Source organism: Rhynchophorus ferrugineus, unplaced genomic scaffold (assembly GCF_030347505.1).
Source record: "Rhynchophorus ferrugineus isolate W39M unplaced genomic scaffold, kcgeb_rfMv2 rfM8, whole genome shotgun sequence".
In the NCBI taxonomy this organism is placed as follows: Eukaryota; Metazoa; Arthropoda; class Insecta; order Coleoptera; family Curculionidae; genus Rhynchophorus; species Rhynchophorus ferrugineus.
The window spans coordinates 9,624,348-9,647,048 of record NW_027472587.1 but is presented as its reverse complement, the minus strand read 5'-3'; the positions used below and the strand labels follow the sequence as shown (position 1 = coordinate 9,647,048).

At 32.1% G+C, this 22,701-nt stretch overlaps 1 protein-coding gene and 1 non-coding gene across 5 annotated transcripts in view; both read left to right on the top strand.

The window, feature by feature from the left end:
• Dpp10 (Dipeptidyl peptidase 10) overlaps nucleotides 1–21,691 on the top strand; it is a 226,586-nt gene extending 204,895 nt beyond the window's left edge. For all 4 annotated transcript variants that reach the window (XM_076411348.1, XM_076411349.1, XM_076411351.1 and 1 more), the window contains 5 exons: nucleotides 3,031–3,161; nucleotides 3,324–3,450; nucleotides 10,637–10,794; nucleotides 14,219–14,430; nucleotides 18,765–21,691. In XM_076411348.1, the coding sequence (XP_076267463.1) occupies nucleotides 3,031–3,161; nucleotides 3,324–3,450; nucleotides 10,637–10,794; nucleotides 14,219–14,430; nucleotides 18,765–18,908 (772 nt within the window). In that variant the 3' untranslated portion in view covers nucleotides 18,909–21,691. The remainder of the gene's footprint in view (nucleotides 1–3,030; nucleotides 3,162–3,323; nucleotides 3,451–10,636; nucleotides 10,795–14,218; nucleotides 14,431–18,764) is intronic.
• On the top strand, nucleotides 5,108–5,179 carry TRNAH-GUG (transfer RNA histidin (anticodon GUG)). Its single transcript has one exon. It is a non-coding gene; the product is annotated as a tRNA-His (tRNA).
• Nucleotides 21,692–22,701: the final 1,010 nt, after the last annotated feature.

Here is a 22,701-nt window from a genome sequence, read left to right as displayed (position 1 = left end):
TGTATATTAACAAGAGGGAGAAGTTCCCCTCATTGGGCAAAAATCCCTTAAATATTCATGTAGCCCTTTTTATACCGTATTAAAAAAAGTAACTGGATATACTTTAAAACTTAAAACTCCAATTTAAATTAGGATATTGTTAAATTTTGCATGAAGCATGTTTCCAACAGTCATTTTAACGTGTACAAAAATTAAAACAGCCCCACAAATGTTTCGGCCCCAGAGATAGAGTATTATCCCGCATTTTCATATATTGAATTCAAGAATTACCCTTTAAAGATACTAGTGATATTTTATATTTTTAAATATTATTAACTTTTCACCTAAAAAATTGTTGCAACATGTTCTTCTCCTCTGTGCCATTGCAATCTGTCGTGTAACAATAAGCTACCGCGCTGTCTAAGTTCTTGTCTGTCTGATTTTACTTATTATTATAAAAATTCAATCTTTCTAGGCGATTCTGTCATTGAGACTGTATCACTAATAGATATATCTGATGAAAATCAAAACAAACGCCTAAAACAAATAATCTTGCTTAATCTTAATAATTTTTATAAAGGATAATTGTAACGATGACTTTTGTAGTACTGTTGTTATAGTTGGTGAAAAATATCTTGTTTTGGAATGTTTATTATTTAAAGGTAATATAGTGGAATTTGCTTTATCAATATGAAATGGGAGCGTTAAAATTCGATAAATAATATAAGATTGATTCCGTAGAAAAAGCAATTGAATTGCTAATAAAAACAATTAAAAGTGAAAACCCCCATTCCACAAGCAAGCAATGTATAAGTTATTACCTCATTCTAAATTTAGAAGTTGGAAGTAGAAAATAGAGAGTGTAAAAGAGCCAACAGAGATACCAATCGGAGCCAATCAGTGATCTTGATTTGTCATAGAAGAAAGTGGAACTTCTAGAGTCAAAGATATAACACTGAAATCGTATTCGGTATGATTTCAAGTTCTCGAACTATAGACAAAAATTTTTCATGAAAAATTTTTACTTGAAACCTGATCTAACTTAATGAACTAAATGAAGGCTATTCACAGACATCTCCATATCAAGTTGTATCGCTTCACGACAGCAATCGTCTGCTCTTATTCAATAATGAAGGAGTCATGCAGTTAAACAGTCAAAGCAGTCAAACATGATTCAATCAACTAGGCTGAACATAATTGAAAATTCTGTGATCTAAAAATGATTGCTGTAACCTTAGGAATGCAATTAAGCTACATCAAATACTGTTAGTTATATGTATGATATATGTGGCGATAGCAATAAAATTTTACATACTATTTAAGCAGACTGGCCTGCAAAAAATACCTCTGTCGGTTAGAAAACTATCAAGAGAATTTTATATAAATTATTAAGACACAAAAGAGATGATATCTACCCACAGCTGAACACAAAAACCATCAATTGAGCTGGTCCCTGAAAATCAATTTTCTCCACTAGCATCTCGATATCTTTCCAAATAATTATGGAATAGTCAGTAGTGAGTATAGAAAAAAGTTCGATAGAAGACATAAACAGATTTAGAATGTGATCTATAAAGCTCTAGCCAAGTTTGTTCTAAACCACCTGAGGGCGCGCAAAGCATATGTATACATAATATCTGAGTTACAATTTTCATTAAATTTGGTTTTATACATTGTTTTGCCAATAAATTAAATGTTGGACAAAAAGTTTCGCGCATAAACCATAAAATAGGTTCCTCGTACCGGTAAATAACATTTTGATAACATAACATAATAGCAGCATAATAAAAATATGTACAACTCTTGCTTACAACATCACCATATATTCACTTAATTCTTAATGTTTTTGGTGTTATACTGTCTGGTTATTATCAGCATGAGGTTGACACAGATTCGTCTGCTTCAGAAGCATCTGCCGTAAAACATGTGTTATAATTTTCAATTTTCAAACCTATCTATCTACTTCCTTTGAAAAAAAATACTATATTTGTACTTACGTATCTTTTTTTTAAGATTCTAATATGCGCTGAGCAACTGCAAATTTCAATATTTTTCTTTTCTATAGGTTAAGGGAAATTATCTGTGAATATACAAATATTATGTATTTCCATTCAATTTTTGATGAAGATTTTAATGAAAGGCTTATTATTTATATAACAATTAGGAGTTGAAACTTGGCAATAATATGACATAATAAACCAGTTTGAAAACTTCTTGTAGGAGATAATAAAGGGTTTATCTAAAAAGTTTACGTCAGTTTACTTAAAAGTATACAAAAAATCATCTTTTACTACCGGCCATCTATTGATTCAGACGCGTAAAGTATGGATTGTGAGTAAAATATGTTCTGTGAGGCTTGTGGAGTAAAGCAATGCCTGCAGATTATTTAGTACTGGATTTAAAGGTATACGAGAGAAAACCCAAAAAATTAGTAGGTCTTTTTTCAAAAATGTAGAAACAATCACACTTTACATGTTGTTAACAAATATAATTAATATTTGGCGCAGTGGTAAAGGCAACAGTACCGTCCTCCTACTGTTGCGATAGCCGCGGGTTGGAATCCTGCTGGGATAATCCTTATACATTTATGTTTGTGATTGTTTAATATTTGTGATTATCCTAGGAAAGAGTGTAAAATCAGACAAGGAATATGATCCCAGTCACGCCAGTAACCAGGCCGGGTAAGACCGGATGTCTTCTGGAATGATTTCTAAGTTGGTCACTGGCCAGTCGGTAGGCTTAATGCCAACGACCGTGGTTAGGAGTCCACGTTAAATAGTAGATCCAGTCCAGATAAACCCATAGTTGGTAAAAAGGAGACTTTAAAATATGTAAAAAGAAATATTTAAAACTTTCTTGTATCACAAATCTAGAGCTAATACGATTTTTTGTTTGTCATGTTCGCTATTATTAACCGAAAATTAGTATACAGTGATACTGAAGTGTAAGAAACTATTAAGTCAGTTTACATTAGCAAATTATTCACTTTTAAGATGGAATTGATTGAGATTAAATTCGGTGGGGACTTATCCAAATTATTCGTGTTTTCAGATTACATCTGCCCCCTGGACTGCGCGAGGACGAGATAACGAGATATCCTCTTGTCGTCCAAGTCTACGGAGGTCCAGGCAGTCAATTAGTTACCGAGAGATGGAAAATAGATTGGAACACGTATCTGACAGGTTCGATCCCTCTAATAGAGCTCATTAGCATTCAATCGACGTGCAATCTCTCTCGGTCTTGCTGTTAATCGGATTTTTAAGCGAATTTTAACGTAACATTAAATGCTTTTGAATGCGTATGTTTGCTATTATATGTTATTAAAAATATTAAGTGTTTTTCAGGTAACAAAGATTTTATTATCGCTCAAATTGACGGTCGCGGATCCGGAGGTCAGGGTCATCAGCTTCTACACAAGGTTTATTACAAATTGGGATCGGTAGAAGTTGCTGATCAACTGGAAGTTACAGAGTAAGTCTTATTCTTTTATCTATTATCAAGAATCAACGCAATATTCAAGGAAGAATATTGTTTCTATAGTCACTTTATGTCACTATTGATAATATACTGCTCCATAACAGCATTAGTTCTTTACAAAAACATACTGAGGTTCTTGTGTTATCCTTGTCTCTCTTTGTTAGCGACAGTCAAGTCTGTGCTCATGGTGGTCACAATGCGTCACATTTCTTTAAAACCATTAGCCAGTTAAAATAACATAACAAAACAAACATCTCACAATAAATATAACCAGTTGTTTTTAGTGTTTTGGCTTTGGTTCTAATAACTTAACCACTAACCAATTACTCAATTTTGTTGATTTATGAAACCATTAAGATGACAGTGATATTCAAAAAATTTATTGATGAAAACGAGATTGTTTTCAAACGAAAACTAATACTACAAATTAAGTATCGCTAATCAACCCCATTCATCATGAGCAGAGAACTCCTTACTCAAAAAGAAACCAAATTGGGTTGTGCCATCCGGACAGTTTATAGTTATAGATAAAGTATTTGTGAGTATAACTGTTTCTTTATTTGGCTAACTGATATTCGTCCGCCAGTTCTCCTTTGATGAACTTCGGAATTTCATTGTTCCACTCAAACTGTCATATACCATGTATGGATTTTTCTAAAGTTTAAGTCTTTTCAAATTCCAATAGTGCACGACTATACATCTATGTGACTATAATCCGTCTTTAGTGACCTCTCGCCCTAAATAATAACTAATAATAGTTACTAGGCTTTTACTTTAGGTTACTATGTAATAGTTACAGGGTTCTGCTCAAATTTAGCTTAGAATAAGACAATTAATATAATGACATACCAATATATTTCATAAATATAGCCCTTCACAGCAATATTCTCAATATATGTTTTATTATATTTTAAACTATAATTTTTACCAACTAGGGTTTATCTAGACTGGAAATATTGCTTAATATGGGCCTGAACTCGGCATTAAGCCTACCGACTGGCTAGTGACCAACTTAAAGATCATCCAAGAAAACATCCGGTCTTACCCAGCCTAATTACTGGCGTAACTGGGATAATTTTCATTGTCAGATTTTATACGCTTGCCTTTTGGGCAAATATAATTATAAAGAATCACAAACATAAATTTACGAGCATGCCCGATCAGTATTCGAAGAAATCCCCACATCCTAGAAAACATCTGGTCTTACCCAGCCTAATTACTGACGTAACTTGGATCATTGTCATTGTCAGATTTTACACGCTTGCCTTTTGGATAAACATAATTATAAAGAATCACAAACATATATTTACGATCAGTATTCGAACCCAAGTTATATCGTAACGTCCTGTTACCTTGACTACTGCGCCAACAACTGTTCTGATATCATTCAACATTGAAAATTGATATTGATTGTTCTCTTACGTTGTTTTTTTTTAACAAGAAACGAAATGATGATATTAAATTGAGTCGGTACGCTTAACTTCCAGCAGACTAAATCGCTTGAATAGCCAATATTTGATAAATCATTCTGAAATATATTTTTCTTTATTAAATGAAAGTATTAAGATTTTAAAATAAAAACATATATAAAATAAAAGCGTGGCTATAAATTTATTGATTTATTCAATAACAAGCACTCAAGCCTCCAATAGCCGTGATCGTCTAGTGGTTAGGACCCTACGTTGTGGCCGTAGTAACCCAGGTTCGAATCCTGATCACGGCAGTGTTAGATGCACTGTCACAGTGAGACTTTTTTTTAAATTGATTTAATATAATAAATTGTGATAACTAGTTTTATAAAAAATTAATTAGAAAGTGATATGTCATTTCCATTGTACAGTGGTAATCAACAAAATTTACAAATGAACAAAAATTGGAAAATTCAACCTAATAGCTCCAAATCTGTCCACGTTAGTTATGTATTGCGGCGAAATAATAAAAGCTTAATTATATCACTCAATGGATGCCCGATTCGTCAAGCAGAATCAGCTAATTACCTCGAAAATCATCTTGATGGTAAATTAAATTAGAAACATCATGTTAGACAAAAAGCAAAACACATTACAACCAAAATAAAACAACTAGATGTGTTAGTCGGAAGATAATCCTAACTCGATCTAAAATCAAAGAGGTTGATTTATAAGACAATTATAAAGCCAATTTGGACCTATGGGGAACAAATATGGGGTTGCACTAAAAATTCAAATCAACTAGTCATCCAACACTGTCAAAACAAGGTTCTTCGATTGATTACCAATGCTTATCGCTACGTAACCAACGAAGAACTGCACGATGACGTGAAAATCAAATGGATTTGCGAAGTTTTCCAAGATTTCGCCTTGAAACACGAATGAGGATTCATTATATATAGAATCATACTAACGTGGAAGCAATATACCTACTGGACAGCGCGCAGAATGTCAGGAGATTGAAGCGAACCAAACCATACGAACTTATATAAAGTGTAATACTTTAGTATAAACTATAGCTATAAGTTATTATAATTTTATAATTGAGGAATACATAATGATGTATTTTCTCGCTCTCGTCTTGCTTGTGAATTACAATCCAAGTACAAATGAAATGTAATAATAAATTAATTTATAATTAAGATTATAGTAAGCGTATCTAATAAAGATGTTATAAAAAATCCATTTTACAACGTCTTAAAGGAGGAATAAAAATTTAACAAGACATATAGTAATGCAAGAAAATGTTACCATGTAACATAGACAATAAAAATATTGTGGAAAATTATTAATTAAAGTCGTCAGTTTATAAAAAACTTAAAAATGCATTCACAATATATTTCACTCATATATTTTTATATGTACCCCAAAATAAAAATAAAGCCCGCTGAACCACATATTAATTGATTAAAACATCGTACGTCGACAGCATAATTACAAAACCAAATTGCCCTAATAACATTAATCAAAATTTGTTCACATAGTATAATCCAAAGGGTAATAACGGTGATTATTGTAACAAAGGGGCTTTTGCTTTGCACCCTAGTTACTGGATGTTCATTTATTATCCCTCGTAATGATGGATGTGGAGTTTTAGTCCTGTAGGGATTTTCTATTTTTTTTTCCTGTAAAATATCTGAAGGGATTGTATTAATGTTATTTATAATATGCACTCCTGGGAATACAGATGAATGGGAGAATTCGTTAAAAAAATTGTTAAGATAAAATATTTATATTATTTATATGTAGGTTATTTTTCTATTCCAAGTAGAACAATTCTTGTATGAAATAGCACGCAAACTCAAGAGAACCAAGTCGCATATTCTTATGTAGTTGAATTGTAAACTTCTTTTATCGCATCTTACATTACCTTTAATACAATCTTAATGTACATATTAATGTATTTAGTATAATTCCATTGTATCGGTATGTATTTTCCAAATTAGAATTAAATTAGTCTACTTAAGCTAGAGTAGCAGTTAATCGTACTCTGGTCGAAATTTGACCGAAATATATTAAATTAATCATGTTTCTCAATCTGACACATAGATGGCGCTACTAGAATTAAATCCATATGTTTTTTAGTTAGTCCTAACCCTCAAAAGATGCGTGTATAGATTTGACAGCTGTCGGATTATTAGTTTGTGAATTATAGCATTTTGAGTGAAGCAACTTTTGTTATTGCGAAAAAAATTAGTAAAAAGAAATTTCGCGTGTAGATAAAATATTGCTTTTTGAAGGGAATTTAGAGGTGGTGAAATGAGCACCGAAGACGGTGAACGCAGTGGACACCCAAAAGAGGTTGTTACCGATGAAAACATTTAAAAAATCCACAAAATGATTTTGATTGACCGGAAATTGAAGTTGAATGAAATAGCAGACACTCTAAAGATCTCAACTGAACGTGTACATCATATTATTCATGAATATTTGGGTATGAAAAAGCTCTGTGCAAAGTGCGTGCCGCGCGAGCTCACATTTGACCAAAAACAACGACGAGTTGATGATTCTGAGCAATGTTTGAAGATGATCAAGCGTAATAAACCCGAGTTTTTGCGTCGATATGTGACAATGATCACGATGAACCCGCTCCAAATCGTGGGAAACGCAACAGTCGTCTTGCAAGGTTATGGCGTCTGTATTTTGGCATGTGCTTGTAATAATTTTCATTGTATATTTTATCCATGAAGGATATTGTATTGCAAGCGTCAAATTAAAAATATTTATATTATTAAAACACCTAAAACATGTATGTGTATTGTCTAATACAGGGTATAAATTCGCCATAAAAACAGCCATCCAAAGTGTAAGGAGAGTATTAAAAATCAATTATCTCTGGTGATCTGACACCGTAGCCGATTAACAAACGATCCTAGACAAAATTTACGTAACGATATTACTCTAGAACTCGATCTAGATGGCCCGAGCACCGTCATTATTAATTTTCTTTGTAAACTGGGTCTATTTGCTTGGCAAGTTTAGGGGAATTAGTTCGGGCCGAAAGGACCCGGTGGCGTACACACGACTCCTGAAGGGAATGCGCCAGCTGATTTAGATAAATGAACTAAAATACGTTGACTGAAGTGTCAAAATATAGGGATTGTGAAGTAATTTTTGAGGATTTCCGTTATAAATTAAAGGCTTCTTTATTTTTAAAAGGCTAAATTATTTTTTGGGTTTTATCCATACCCATAGACTAATATAGAATGTTAACTTACTACATAAAATTGGAGAATTGTTTTGTGTGGTCTTCGCAGTGAAGGCGCCGAAATCGCTATTAGGCTGCATTTGATTGACTATTGCACGAATCTGTAAAGAAAATATGTTTTTGTAAAGGCATTTCATAGGTTTAAGATTTTATTTAGTATCTGATGTTACACTTTACCAGCCCATAATATTTAGAATACAAGGCAAATAGAAATCTTGATAACATTTAGTAAATTAATGTAAATATAAAAAGTATAAAATAAAAATATATGTCAATGTAAATATGCAAAATTTTAAAATAAATATTTTTATAAATATAATGTATGTTATATAAATTTAAAATAATTAAATATAAAACAGCTTAACATATATCCTGGCATATACAACCACACTGGTCTATAGCGCCTTTACCCTTTTTAACCATCTTCAAAAAGGAGGAGGTTCTATGTTCGGCTGTATATATATATATATATATATATATATATTGTTTTTAATATATATTCGCCGATTTCTCCGTCAATTATTGACCGATTTTCAAAATTCTTTCTTATTCGAAAGAGTGCATTTCCGAGGTGGTCCTATTGGTACCAAGTCAGGATCTCTCGAGAGGAAGGAGGCAAATTGATGAAAACTCTCAAATTTCATAGTTTTCACATATTTTTTATCGAAAATAATCAGATACTCCTGTATAATGTTATTTTTAAGTGACGTGACTAAAAATCAGAAGTACTTCAGTGTAGAAGGTATTCAGTTGGATTTTTAAGCATTAACCACATGATATGAGAAGTCCTAGAAACTTTGCAGCTAGCTGTTTCTATGGTGTAACGGTTAGAACACTAAGTGAACACGTGGAGGTCGCGGCTTCGATTCCCAACATTTGCCAAATCACCTAAACTGGATAGTGGACCCCGGAGCCTGAAGCATTCCTTATTTTCAATCATTGTTTGTTCCTATTTTTAGTCATACGGGCTGCACTTTTACTTGAGCTATCCGTTGTAATATTTAATAAAATAACTGGGTAATATATTGAGTAAGTATCTAGCACTAAAAAATATTTTTAGCAAAAAAATTGCACCGATTTAAAAAATATGTGAGGAACTCACTAAAAAGTAAAAAATAATCAAACTTAGATTTTTAGCACAAAAAAAAGTTTTAAAATAAAATATGTACATAATAATCGTTGTAATAACTAAATAAAAATAAGCAAAAAATTTATTTAACCTATTTACTACACGTATTTTATATTCTACTATATACACAATTTAGCTTAATACCTACCTAAACCTATTTATCCATTTAAAATATTATTTTAACTACTACCAACTAATCAGTTTTGAGTCGGTACCACAAAATTAAATTACGAACAAAACAAATCTAATTAATTTGTTAACATAAAGAGGAACATTGCAGAAATACAAAAAAACGAAAGAAAAATTATTAGAAAAACTTTAGCCCCAAAACACACTGAAGAAGGAACATAGAGGCTAAAGACAAATAAGAAAGTGGAGAAGTCTAGCAATATATATTCGGTTTAAAAAAATGCAAGCTCAAATTTTATGGGCATATAAAATAATGGAAGCAGATTGACCAGATTAAATTGAAAACATCATGTTAGACAAAAAGCAGAGCAGATTAGACTCAAAGTCAAGCAACTGTATTGGTTCGTCGTTGGTATTCTAAACTTGACCTAACATAAAATATATTGGTTTATCAGTCAATCATAAAGCTAATATAGACTCATGGGGTGCAAATATGGGGTTGTACTGAAACATCAAACCAGTAATCCAACGCATCCCAAAGTTCTACTGCACGATGACCTCAAAATTGATACACGAAATGATCGAATATTTCGCCTTAAAATATGGAATAAAGTTGCTAAATCACAGCAACTTGGAAGCAATACATTTGCTGGAATAGACGGAGGAAATCAGAAAATTGAAGCAAACCAAACCACACGAACTTCTTTAGTATATAAGTGTATTCTAAGCTTTAGCTTAAGTAGTTTTAATTTAATTTGAGAAATGCAATACTAATGTACTAATCCCGTACTCGCCTTGCTCATCTATTAATGCAACTACAACATAATAGTAATAATTAATTAATTTGTAAATTAAGATTGTACTAACCATATCTAATCTAGGATGCAATTAATAATATAAAAAATAGTTGAAGATTATGTGAACAATACAAATCACGCTCATATTGCAAAATGTTTTGAAGAAGAACATGTTCAACAATGTAAAGTCTCAATAGAAAACGTCTTGATAGCATCTAACAACACTTAGTAGTGACAAAGCAAGTAATATAAATAGCAACCCTCGTATGATAGAGTAAAATCAAAAAATCCGTTTTGTCTTGTGCTGCATCAGCCATTCATATATTACGAACTAAAGCTTGAGTTTGGAGAACTGTTTGTCAACCCCAAAGAAGTGACCCTAAACCTTTAGCATCGATTTTTCGGCCCCGATTGCGTCGCTATATGTATATCCCCGTTTCTTTTACAGATATTTACGCGATACGCAGCATTTTATCGATAGAAGGAAGGTAGCCGTTTGGGGATGGAGTTATGGGGGATTTGTCGCCTCACTGGCTCTGGCCAGTCCGAAAAGTGTGTTCCAATGCGCCATCGCTGTTGCACCGGTCACCAACTGGAAGCTTTATGGTAAGTATGTCCAGTTGTTTTCAATTTACACCCTCACAAACGCGTATAGCGCAAGATAGAGAGGGAGAATGACGGATAATCGTTTTTATAAAAACCAGGACGCGGCTTGCAGTAAAAACAAAGAAAAACAACCATTTCAGAAGGTCGTAACGCTGTTATTTACTGGGTAATTCACAGGCGGCCCCCTTTTTTCTTTTACTCCAATAAGAAACAATTTTATTTCTCGGAATAATTTCCTTTTTAATAGCAGATCCTTAATAATCATAAACTGTTTGAATTTACACTGATTATCATATAAGTCTTGATGATATCAAATTTACGCCAACTAAGAAACTATAAATATATATTTTCCAGTTTTTAAACTGTTTAAATTTTTCTACTACTACTATTTTTCGTTTGTTTTACTCAACTGCTGAACTTAATCTATACAGTTTTTAACATATTGTTATTATCATTATTTTTAAATGTCTTTCAACCTTAATTTTCGTAATAAAACATTTAGTTTTCACTAAACTAAAGCTGACTACATAGAAGTATTTCCCGTACCTGGATCCCCAGACACATGAGAATCAAGTTAAATAAAATAATTGATTTCAATGCCAAAGAAGCAATCTCAAAGGGTTGGCTATCAACACATTATACTATACCTGAGGCCTTGGCCTGGGATCCACATGAAGTTAACAATAGATTGTGGCCTATAAACATGATTTTTTTCTCTTCCATTATTATCCCTTCCAAATCCAAATCAGCAAATCTACGCACTCGAGAACTGAACTCTATTTCCGTCATAATTTACTTGAAATATTTACCTCAAGAAACCTAACATGTTCGAGCTATTTCATTTCTTTGACGTGCTTGTTATCAGTTCCATTTAAAACGTAATCTAAAAGAGGTGAGAATTGTTTTGCATCATTTCTTCTCATGTATCACTGAACAGAATAGAGAGAGTTAAACTTGGTTAATTAATTTATTAAAACAATGTATTTAGTAATTATTGGAACAACACAAAAGCGTATCTGATAGTTATGTATAAAGTTATATACATAAATGATACTTTACATTTGCCATGAGAATAATTCCCTGTCCCCTTGTTAAATGGTATCTAATTAACTTTGTTTCAAAGAAATAATATACACCATCGTTAGTTAACAACAATAAATTATGTAAATATAAGTAATAATGACTGAACGAGTTATAATTTTTGAGAATTATATAAAAAAAATCTTAAATTACTTGAAAATATTTTATTTTAAAAAAGAGGTACTGACTTGTGTTGATCGTATAGTATTCTAATATAGAAATTTAGATAAGAATCTTATATTGTAAACGTCATATTTCAAACCAAACACTAATGAACGGATTGACTAAAATAACTGCCGCATCAGTCAGGTGATGTAGTACCTAAAGTCTAAATATAATTTAATTAACTAGTACGAATTGATACACAAACTTGTAATTTAATTTTCAATTGTTTTGTGTGAAAATCTGGTGACTTGTTGAATCGACGATATGAGCAATAATTCAGTCATAGTCAGACGTGTTAAGTCTCTTTGTTTATTCTTTTAATTCTTCTCTCTCCATACCTATATTTTTCCGAACAATTAAGGCCGCATACGTACAAGTCAAAAATAATGTTGGGAAAACATTTACGCAAAAACAATTAATAACGACTTAATTGAACAAACCAATCCTATATGCCAAAAATGTCAACATATCATGAGTGGAAAAAAATCCAGAAATAATTTGTTACTACAAATTACAAATTCTCTATAGGTTTCTGTATGTTTCTATTTAATAATAAGCAGAGTAGGAAAAAGTACATGATTTACTTTAATTAAATATTATCTCGCAAGAATTTAAAATACGAAATACAAAATATTTTTGGTCGTGTATTTGAAAGATAAAACACAAAATAAAGTCACAAACAATAAGACTAATCCAGTCCAACCTGTCATGTTAATCAGTAGCAGAAGAATTTTCTTCCATGAACTCTAGGTTTTTAAATGTACTACACTTTTTTCCTTTTATCATTTGGAAAGCTGGATAAATCTAACTCCATTTTTATTATTTGTGGTTGATCACGGTCGAAAAAAAAATCAAACAATAGAGCTCTCCTTTAGTTGTGACGTAATATCAGTAAAGTTTCCATTCAAATTTCAATTCTGAAACCAATATAATATGGTTCTTGAGGGCATAGTCACAATTGTAGAACTAATCCAGCTCAACCAACCATATTAATCAGTAGAAGAAGAATTTTCTCTCATGAACTCTAGATTTTTTAAATGTACTATCGGGCAAACAGACGCTTATTGAGGAATGATTTAAACCTACTAAAGGAAACAATCTTTCTTCTTCATAAACTTGTGTTAAATTGTATCAACACATTATTTATATTAGAAAATGCTTAAAGAATGATTAGCTTTTTGCTTTTATCATTTGTGAAGCTCAATCAAACATAAAACCCCCCTTTAGTTGTGATATCATCTCCTGCAACCAATATAATATGGTCCTACAGGCAGTAAAGTAAACAGAAGTTTGCCATGCGTCTGAAAAATACGTTTTCACTAGGTCTGCAAAGTGGGTGTCGGTGGCGGCGATGACTTCCTTATTCGACTCTAATTTCTGCCCGGCGAAAGAACAAAACGAACGGAAACACAGGGCCAAATCTGGAAAATACGGTGGACGGGTCAGCAGTTCGTGGCTAGTGCGGAGGTGTGAGCCCATGCGTTGTCATGATGGAAGAGCACTTTTTCTTCGCCGTTTGTGGCCGTTTATTCCGCATTTTGGCGTCGAATCGGCCCAATTATTCGGCATAATACAGCCTTGTGACTGTTTTGTCCTTCTCCAGGTAGTCGATGTAAATCACATAAGTGTAAATCATAGGTAGTCGATATAATGGACTGGCATCGTTCCATATACCACAATGAAGATTGTTAATATAACCATTAATCCATAAATGAGCTTCGTTTTTCGTTTTCCAACCAAAATTGGGGCTATACACTCTAATTTTGATAATACAGTTTTATCATTTAAACCTACTTCTCAATCGTGTAACTTATCCCGGTGATTTAGCATCAGTAACTAAATATTAAACAATATATAGTGAAGATGTCTCCATAAGCCCTACCAAACTCAACTCGCTCTAATTGAGAAAATATACATACACAAATTTGAGATAAAAACTAAAAAAAAACCTCTTCACTTTCGACTATCAGTTACGAAAAACACCAAAATATCATCGAAAGTCATTGATATGATTCTAAACCCCTGCTCTGCTTTTATAGGAAAGCTAAGACTCTTTATTTTGGTTTCCTATACGACAAAAACTGTATATTTTCTGGCGGCTATCGGAGCATATTTCGATACCGAATCGCGATCGAGCGTAAATATTGATGAAACTAATGAAATAACCATTTTTTTCCAGATTCGGCATATACGGAACGGTATATGGGTTTACCCAACGTGACCGAAAATTACAAGGGTTACGACGAAGCGGACGTAAGCAAGAAAGCAGGCCAGCTAAAAGATAAAATGTTCTATCTCGTGCACGGGTCTGCTGACGACAATGTGCACCTTCAGCAAAGCATGGCCTTAGTAAAAGCACTGTCGGATTCGGACACGCTATTCAGACAACAGGTCAGTTAATATCCATAACAGACTCGTTAAATTATCATAAATTCAACTCCAACTTGACGTTCTCCCATTTATTTAATTAAATATTTGGACTTAGGTCGTCTAAAACTAAAATAAATATTAAATTTAATTACCTCTAAAAACTTACTAATTTATATAATAAAATTTTTTAATAGTTTCATAATAATTATTAGAAATTACATGAGATATGCTTAGTATAATCATTAAATTAATTTATTAATTGCAATTTATTTTAATATATTCGCATCAATATACAAATTAACAGATCAATTGAAAAGTCCCCGGCCTAGCATAGTAAAACACATTTTTTAGCAAAATTTGTTTTTTTTATTCAACATAATTCCCTTCAAGGGCGATACACTGATTATGGCAACCCTCCAACTTTTCGATGCCATTTTTTGTAGTACGATTTGTCCTTTGCTTCAAAATAGGCCTCAGTTTCAGCGATCACCTCTTCATTCGATGAAAATTTCTTCCCAGTGAGCATTTTTTTGAGATCTGAGAACAGGAAATAGTCGCTGGGGTCAGATCTGGAAAATACGGTAGATGTATGGATTTTTGCCATCGTTTCCACTGACTAGCGACACGGTGCAGTGTCTTGGTGAAGCAGCACTTTCTATTTCTTCAATTGCGGCAGTTTTTCGCCAATTTCGTCTTTCAAACGGTCTAATAACGCTATGTAATAGTCGCTTTTGATGTTCCTTCTTTTTCAAGGTAGTCAATGAAAATTATTCCATGCGCATCCCAAAATACAGACGCCATAATCTTGCCAACTGACTATTGCGTTTTCCCACGTTTTGGAGCGGGTTCATAGTGTGCAGTCCACTCGGATGACTGTCGGTAGGACTTCGGAGTGAAATGATGGAGCCATGTTTCATCCATGGTCACATATCGAAGCAAAACTCGGGTTTATTACAAATCGTTTTCCACAAAATAATTTCAAGCTAGAAGATTTAAGTTGGCAGAAGGGTCAGAAATTAGAGAAAGCGAGATATGCAAGAAGTAATAGCAATAAATATGTCAAAATGTCGAAAATTCATTTGCTTTGAGATTGTTGAATCAGAACAAATACTAAGGAAATTTCAGTTCATTAATCAAAATAAATATATTCAATATTAATAACAATTTGTAATATATGTCAGTACTGTTTGCTTCATGAATTTCTTTTTAAAATTCGACGTTTTTACGTTTAATTTCTAATCCAAAAAAGGGAAAAAAATTAAAACACGAAACTACTTAGTTGCGTTAAGCTCTAATGGATTACAGTTTCCACCATCAGCTTTGGAATTTTGCAGCAAGAAGCTGACTGAATAAAGAGAAGCCGCTGAAGCAACAAGTTTTTAGTTTACTTTGCCAGTTTACTACCAGAGTTACTCTTCAGTTCTTAAATAATATATTATTTTAGCATGAATGGTATATATAATACCGTATGTTTATATGGGAGTTTCTCAAACGTGGTTTTAGTTGATTTAAAGGACTTTAAAGGTTAACTATACAAGATTAAGCTTTTTCAAATGTATGTTTTCATAGGTAAAGTAAGATAATGCTACTAATACCTAACCTAAAATAATTTTTTTCCTTGCTCTACAATGATTATTATTTGGGACATAATCTTACAGATTTTATAATAAAAATAACACATTTTAGAAATATTATATAACATTTCCTACTTTCAATTATAATATAAGCCCTATATTTTGCAATTTCATTATTAATACGGTTTTTTTTATATCGGGATTTGAGAACAAAAGCAATGGAATCAATTGAAACAATTTGTTTAAAACATCTTCGAAAAAACTATTTGGAAAACAACAATCACTTTTTGGTTGTCCTCAAAATTCATCCTTATATTTGATACTAGCTCTAGAGGCTTGATTTTTACTGATAAAGTCGTAAAAGCTTTGGTATAGGTTCAGTTCTTATTCGATTATTACTTTTGTACATTTTATTAATACTTTTCTTTATCAAAATACAAAATAATATAACTTACTACGTTTCCTCAGTAGATTCCTGTACGTTTTTTTAATGGTGTTTATAAGAATGAAAATATTGTACTTAGGGCTTTTCTAAGAATACCTAAGTAGAACATTAATCCACAGTGATAACTGATAAATTACTGATATTAGACTATCAGTTTTTATATAATATCAATATCTGCCGAAACAATCTATTTTAAATGACCTTTATACAATTCAAGTCGATAATCTATCCCTAAATGATAGTGATTTGCGATATTATTAGGTCGTGCATATATTATAATCATTTTTCCATCTTAAAAAGGCATTTATTGAGCAAAATTGGTAATATATATATATATATATATATATATATATATATATATATATATATATATATACATCAAAAAAAAAAACTTTTTCGATCACTCGAGCATTATGGCAACACTATTTTGTTGTTTACTATTTATATTTCAAAAGAAAGGTGTTAATTTAGAAACGATCCAATCATTGATCTATATTCGTACTTTTTAAAAAACCATTTTCTCTCTTTTTAATTTTTCTCGTCCATATAAACGTCTAGAAAAAGTTACTAATAATGTTTTTAAGAGCTTCTGAATAATAATTCTTGCAATTCAAGACAATGAACTTTGATTGAACTCTTTTAAATTGACAAAGTTAAAAAACGGAAATTGGGATATGATACAAATTTATTTGTACATACGTCATCGAAATTTGTGATGCCAAAACGCAATTTACCTTGCATTGCCGCACCAACTCTGAGGTTTAGTTCAGTTTGGCTTTGACATACATCAAAATTCTAATTTAAACAAAGCAATTGAACAAAAATGTTATCAAACATAATTTATATTACCATTATATTACATCTAAAAACTACAGTTAATTATACAGCCACAATAGTTTATAGGTTAGAGTTATAACCTCTTATCACTATTGCTTTCAAGAATTTTGCATACGTCTGACAACTGGACGACTTTGACAGGCTCATTCGTTTACGTGTTCGAACTAATCAGACAGCATTCTGTCTCTTTTTAGCTAGAATAAAATGAGAAGGAGAATATTGTCTGATTCTAAAACGCATTCAAAAATTGGGGCAGACAATACATTAAACATCTTGATGACGTATATAACAGATCAATTGAAAATTTCCCAGCCTGACACATAGGTGGCGCTACTAGAATTAAATCCATGGATAGTTCCAGTTAGATCCAGTTTCCGGACACTGCCCCAGGAAAATCAACCATCAAGGATTGGTATACTATCTTTAGATGTGGTGAAATGAGCACCGAAGACAGTGAATGCAGTGAACGCCTAAAAGAGATTGTTACCGAGGAAAACATTTAAAAAATCCACAATTGAATGAAATAGCTGACACTCTAAAGATATTAACTGAACGTGGACATCATATCATTCACGAATATTTGGGTATGAGAAAGCTCATACAAAAGCAAAGTGATTGCCGCGCGAGCTCACTTTTGACCAAAAACAACGGTGAATTGATGATTCGGAGCAGCATTTGAAGATGATCAAGCGTAATAAACCCGAGTTTTTGCATCGATATGTGACAATGGATGAAACATGGCTCCATCATTTCACTCCAAAATCCAATCGACAGTCATCCGAGTGGACTGCACATGATGAACCCGCTCCAAAGCGTGGGAAAATGCAACAGTCGGCTTGCAAGGTTATGGCGTCTATATTTTGGGATGCGCATAAGATAATTTTCATTAACTACATTAAAAAAGGAAGGACCATCAACAGTGTCATATAGCTTTATTGGACCGTTTGAAGGACGAAATCGCCGAAAAACATCCGCATTTGAAGACAAAGAAAGTACTGCTTCACCAAGACAATGCACCGTGTCACAAGTCAGTGAAAACGATGACCAAAATACATGAATTGGGCTTCGAATCTGGCCCCCAGCGATTATTTTCTGTTCTTAGATCTCAAAAGAATGCTCGCTGGGAAGAAATGTTCGTCAAATGAAGAGGTGATTGCCGAAACTGAGGCCTGTTTTAAAGCAAAGGACAAATCCTGCCATTTGCCAAAAATATGTGTTTTACTATGGTAGGCCGGGGACTTTACAATTGACCTATTACAAATAAATTTTGAATAGGCTATAGTTTCAATATTTACTGAAACCTAAATATCAGTCTTTCATAATATTAGCTAATATATGACTTTATATATGATCTTTATGTGCTTAGATTGAAGTAGATAAAATTCCTAAATAGAAAAGGTAATCTTGCTTTTTTCATATTCAGTTTTTAACATAAATATTCGCACAGAAATTAAGAAAGACAAATAAGAGTCTCCTTTTAATATTCGCTTTATTTCTAGATTTATCCTGATGAAACCCACGGCTTGGGAGGCGTCAAGAAACACTTATACCGCAGCATGGGACAGTTCCTGGACGACTGTTTCATGAAACAGGTCCCGCCACAATTCAAGGCTGGACTAAGAGACGACGTTGATGAAGAGTAATATACAATTTACGATTTTATATAACAGGATTGGTCGTAGATATATCATGGCCGAGATAGTCCCAATTTAAGATCCATCAACACGAGACGAGGGCATGATGGCGCTGTTGATTACCATTACCTGTAGATTTTTCATTTCCTGATTTCTCTAAACTATAAGTACCCGAAAAGGTTTTCGAAAATTTAGGCAGAATGTACTTTCTAATAATTCACGATAGATAACTGTAAAAATAATTATAAAGGTCAAAGATTTGACAGTTGTTGGTGCTTGAAGCGGTTGTTAAAACTGATATGAGTCATATCTCTAATAATGTCTGCCCCAATTTCCGAAAGCCCAATAATAAAGACATTGCCCCCTCTATAAAAAGCTCCTGAGGTCCCAGCCACTGTACATTTGTTAATATATGTGTCGAAACAAAACTCGTACGTGCAGCTTTTAAATGTCAACGTTCCTGCTCCTGCACAATCCTAAGGAACGTTAGTGATTCAAGTGCCAAAACCTTTGAGATATTACAAACGGTTGATGTTGCGATTGTTCAATGCAATAAATGTCACTAAGTGTGCGTAGAAATGTGTCATATATTATTTTTAAAATAAAACAATCATCGGTTCAGTATTCCAATCTAAAAAACCAACGCCAAAGGTACTTTTTTGTAACGAACATTATAATGAAAGTCAATGAATTGGTCTAAACCAATGTGTTTCAATTTCCAGTCACATTTTCCATTGAGGATTTATAATATATAGAAATGTTAAATTCAAAATTGTTTTTAGATTGTAAGAAAATGTTAATTTATATTAACTCATTAATTTTTGTGATAAATATTTGACCTCAGATTGCATTTTGTCTACTAATATGATAATACAACCAAATTAACTTGATATCACGAGAATAATAGCAATAAATATAGACAACTAGAGAAACTTGATTTGCCTTGAGGTTGCTATATTAGAAATAGGATGAAACAAAAAGAAAAATATGCCATCAAAAGCTCTTTTTCACAGCAAACATAGTAAATCAAGTCAACTTATATTTTTATTTTAATACTTCACTGTTATCATTATCTTGTTCTGTTTCAGAAAAAAAAAACAATTCTAGAATTGTTTTTAAAGTAGCACTTATTAATTCATTGAACTTTCTAACGAATATCAATAATTTAGTTAGAAGTTAGATTAAATTTCGTCGACAAATCCGAGGAAAATAATAGCAATAAGTATATAAACCTGTAGAAAATTGATTTGATTTGGGATTATTGTTTCAGAATAAATACTAAACAAAATTCAGTAACTGTTTGCCAGACAAAACAAATTATATACCAAAATTAATAAAATAGTAAGAGTCTACTTTAATATCACTTCATATTTTTTCTTAATCTTAATCAAGTTAAAGTTGTTTTAAGTAAAATTAGTTAAATCATTAGTACTTTCTGATAAAATATCAATAATATCATCTGGCCAAGAAGATAATAAACCCAGATTAAATTTCGTCGACAAATCTGATAATACTACTAAATTAAGTTGATATTATGACAAACATAATAGCAATAAATATATTGAACCATAAAAGTTGACTTACCTTGAGACTGCTGTATCAAAAACAAGAAAATATATAAACAATTGTCAGTGAAACTGTTTACCAGATATTTATGGTGAATGCGACGAACAAAACTTTGACGAACTGTTTATTATAGTCCTTCACCAAAACATGTTTTGTGGGAGTTCTGAAAAACCTAGCGAAACCTAATATTAGTAAGTTGATAATGAGGAAACATTGTGAATATTAGCATGTAGGTTTAAAATGACCAACTTCTTTTTGCGAATAGTATTTAGGAATATTATAAATTTCCTTAGATCTTTATTGTACAAGTTTAAACAAACGTAGGGTTAGGTTTAATTATTATAAGAGAGAAACGGTAGATGACATTTCAGTAATGCGGCCTAAGCTGTAACACACAAAATAATTATTTATTTGGGTCCGCTGCATGAACTATACGAGATCGATAGCCAAATCACCAAAACCAAACTTAACAAGACTTCATAAAACAACAAAAACAAAATGCATTACTAGAAATTCAGCTTAAAACAATTTTTAATGAAAAAATAGTAATAAGAAAGCTCCCCTATGTTTCCTAGAGGACCAATTCTATTTGCCACCCGGGGTTTTTTCAATTTATCGCACATTGTAATATAACGACACAGTTTTAATATAAACCACTGATGATTTTTACATTTCTGGTATGCGTTTAACTAAAAAATATATATTTTTTAATACTAACGAAACCGTTTATTGATTATGTCGGAACTGTCAGTCTTTAAAACGCTGAAAATTCATTATTCTGTGAATATTAGGATACCTTGTAATATTCTTCATGGAGATTCATTTAGTTATATGAGGAAATAATGAGAATTACTTTGATACCTGATTGACTCTATAGAGTGAGTGAAGCATAGTGAGATAACTGTAATATTCTATAATATTTTCCATTGGTAGGATTTATTTTTTTATCGATATTATTCTGACTGTATTGTGTTTGGAATTATCGTTCGAAACTGTGACATAACAATGCTTTTTTGGTTCTTTTCCATCAAAGCCTATTTCTTTTTGATGATGGTAGCGATAATTCTAACTCATTACGTTTATTTCTCTTCTGTTCGAGTTTAGCTCTTCATATATAAAGGTTTCTTCGAGATGCTCAGAATTCTTGATTGCCTTGTTTCAAATTAAACAGATATTGTCAAATTTATCCATAATAGGTTTACAATAAAATTGAATTATTGAATCCATATGGCTTTGTTTGATTTCCTCTCAATTCCTAATGCATCCCATTCAAATTATATATAGCAAACTGATTTAATATTAAAATATTTTATTATTTACTGTTCCTGTTCTATTCATCCTGTTTAAAGGTTTTTAGACAAAAATTTAGATTCAACATTCACAACTTGTGTTATATATCGAAATATAGAATACATATTAGTATAAATTATTAAACATAGACACATATTAGGCCCAAACATTTTTCCTCGGTATAAGCTTTAATGTGTAATTCCATGCCTCCAGATGTCCACGTTTTCTTCAAAAAGGGAGGCAAAATTTTCTCTAAGCCGATTAATATATAGACACCTGACGACACTACATGTACAGTTGTAACAATTGTGTGTGATTATTTAAACTTAAAAGTTATATAGAATCTTACTCGTGAATCCGTTTTAACAAGATAGAGAACATTCATGTAATTTTCATGACCGGTATATTATGTTCAAAATACAATTATTTTTGAGAAATTGTTTTGAGTTTTTTGAATAGATTTTGAATTTCTACATTTTTAGATAATATATTCTAAAATTATGGTGATATCACTCCAATATCACAAAGCATAGCAGGTGGAACAGAAATATACCTACATCTCACTAATATGCTCAAATTTAAATGAAAAAACCTCACTCTTACAAATATCATACTAAAAATGTATCCTTGGAGACGTACTGAGGGATTGGCAAGATAAATGTTTGGAAGAGGCAGATTTCAATTTTCATTGTAATATTTTATTTTCTTCACGCTCACTATATTAGGGAAGCAAAACCTCCTACAGCTTAGCGTATTGGGTTTATTACTTCGACGGTAGATGTCAATTTCTTCTCCTGTCTAACTGATCCCAAACGGTTGCTCTAACTGAATCCTGTTGGGATTTACAATAGCAGCCTATCCGTTAGCTGTCAATTTGTTGGCCTTTTCTTACTCTCTGAAGCTTCAATGTCTATGCCAGAGAATACAGCACTATCATCAGCGATCA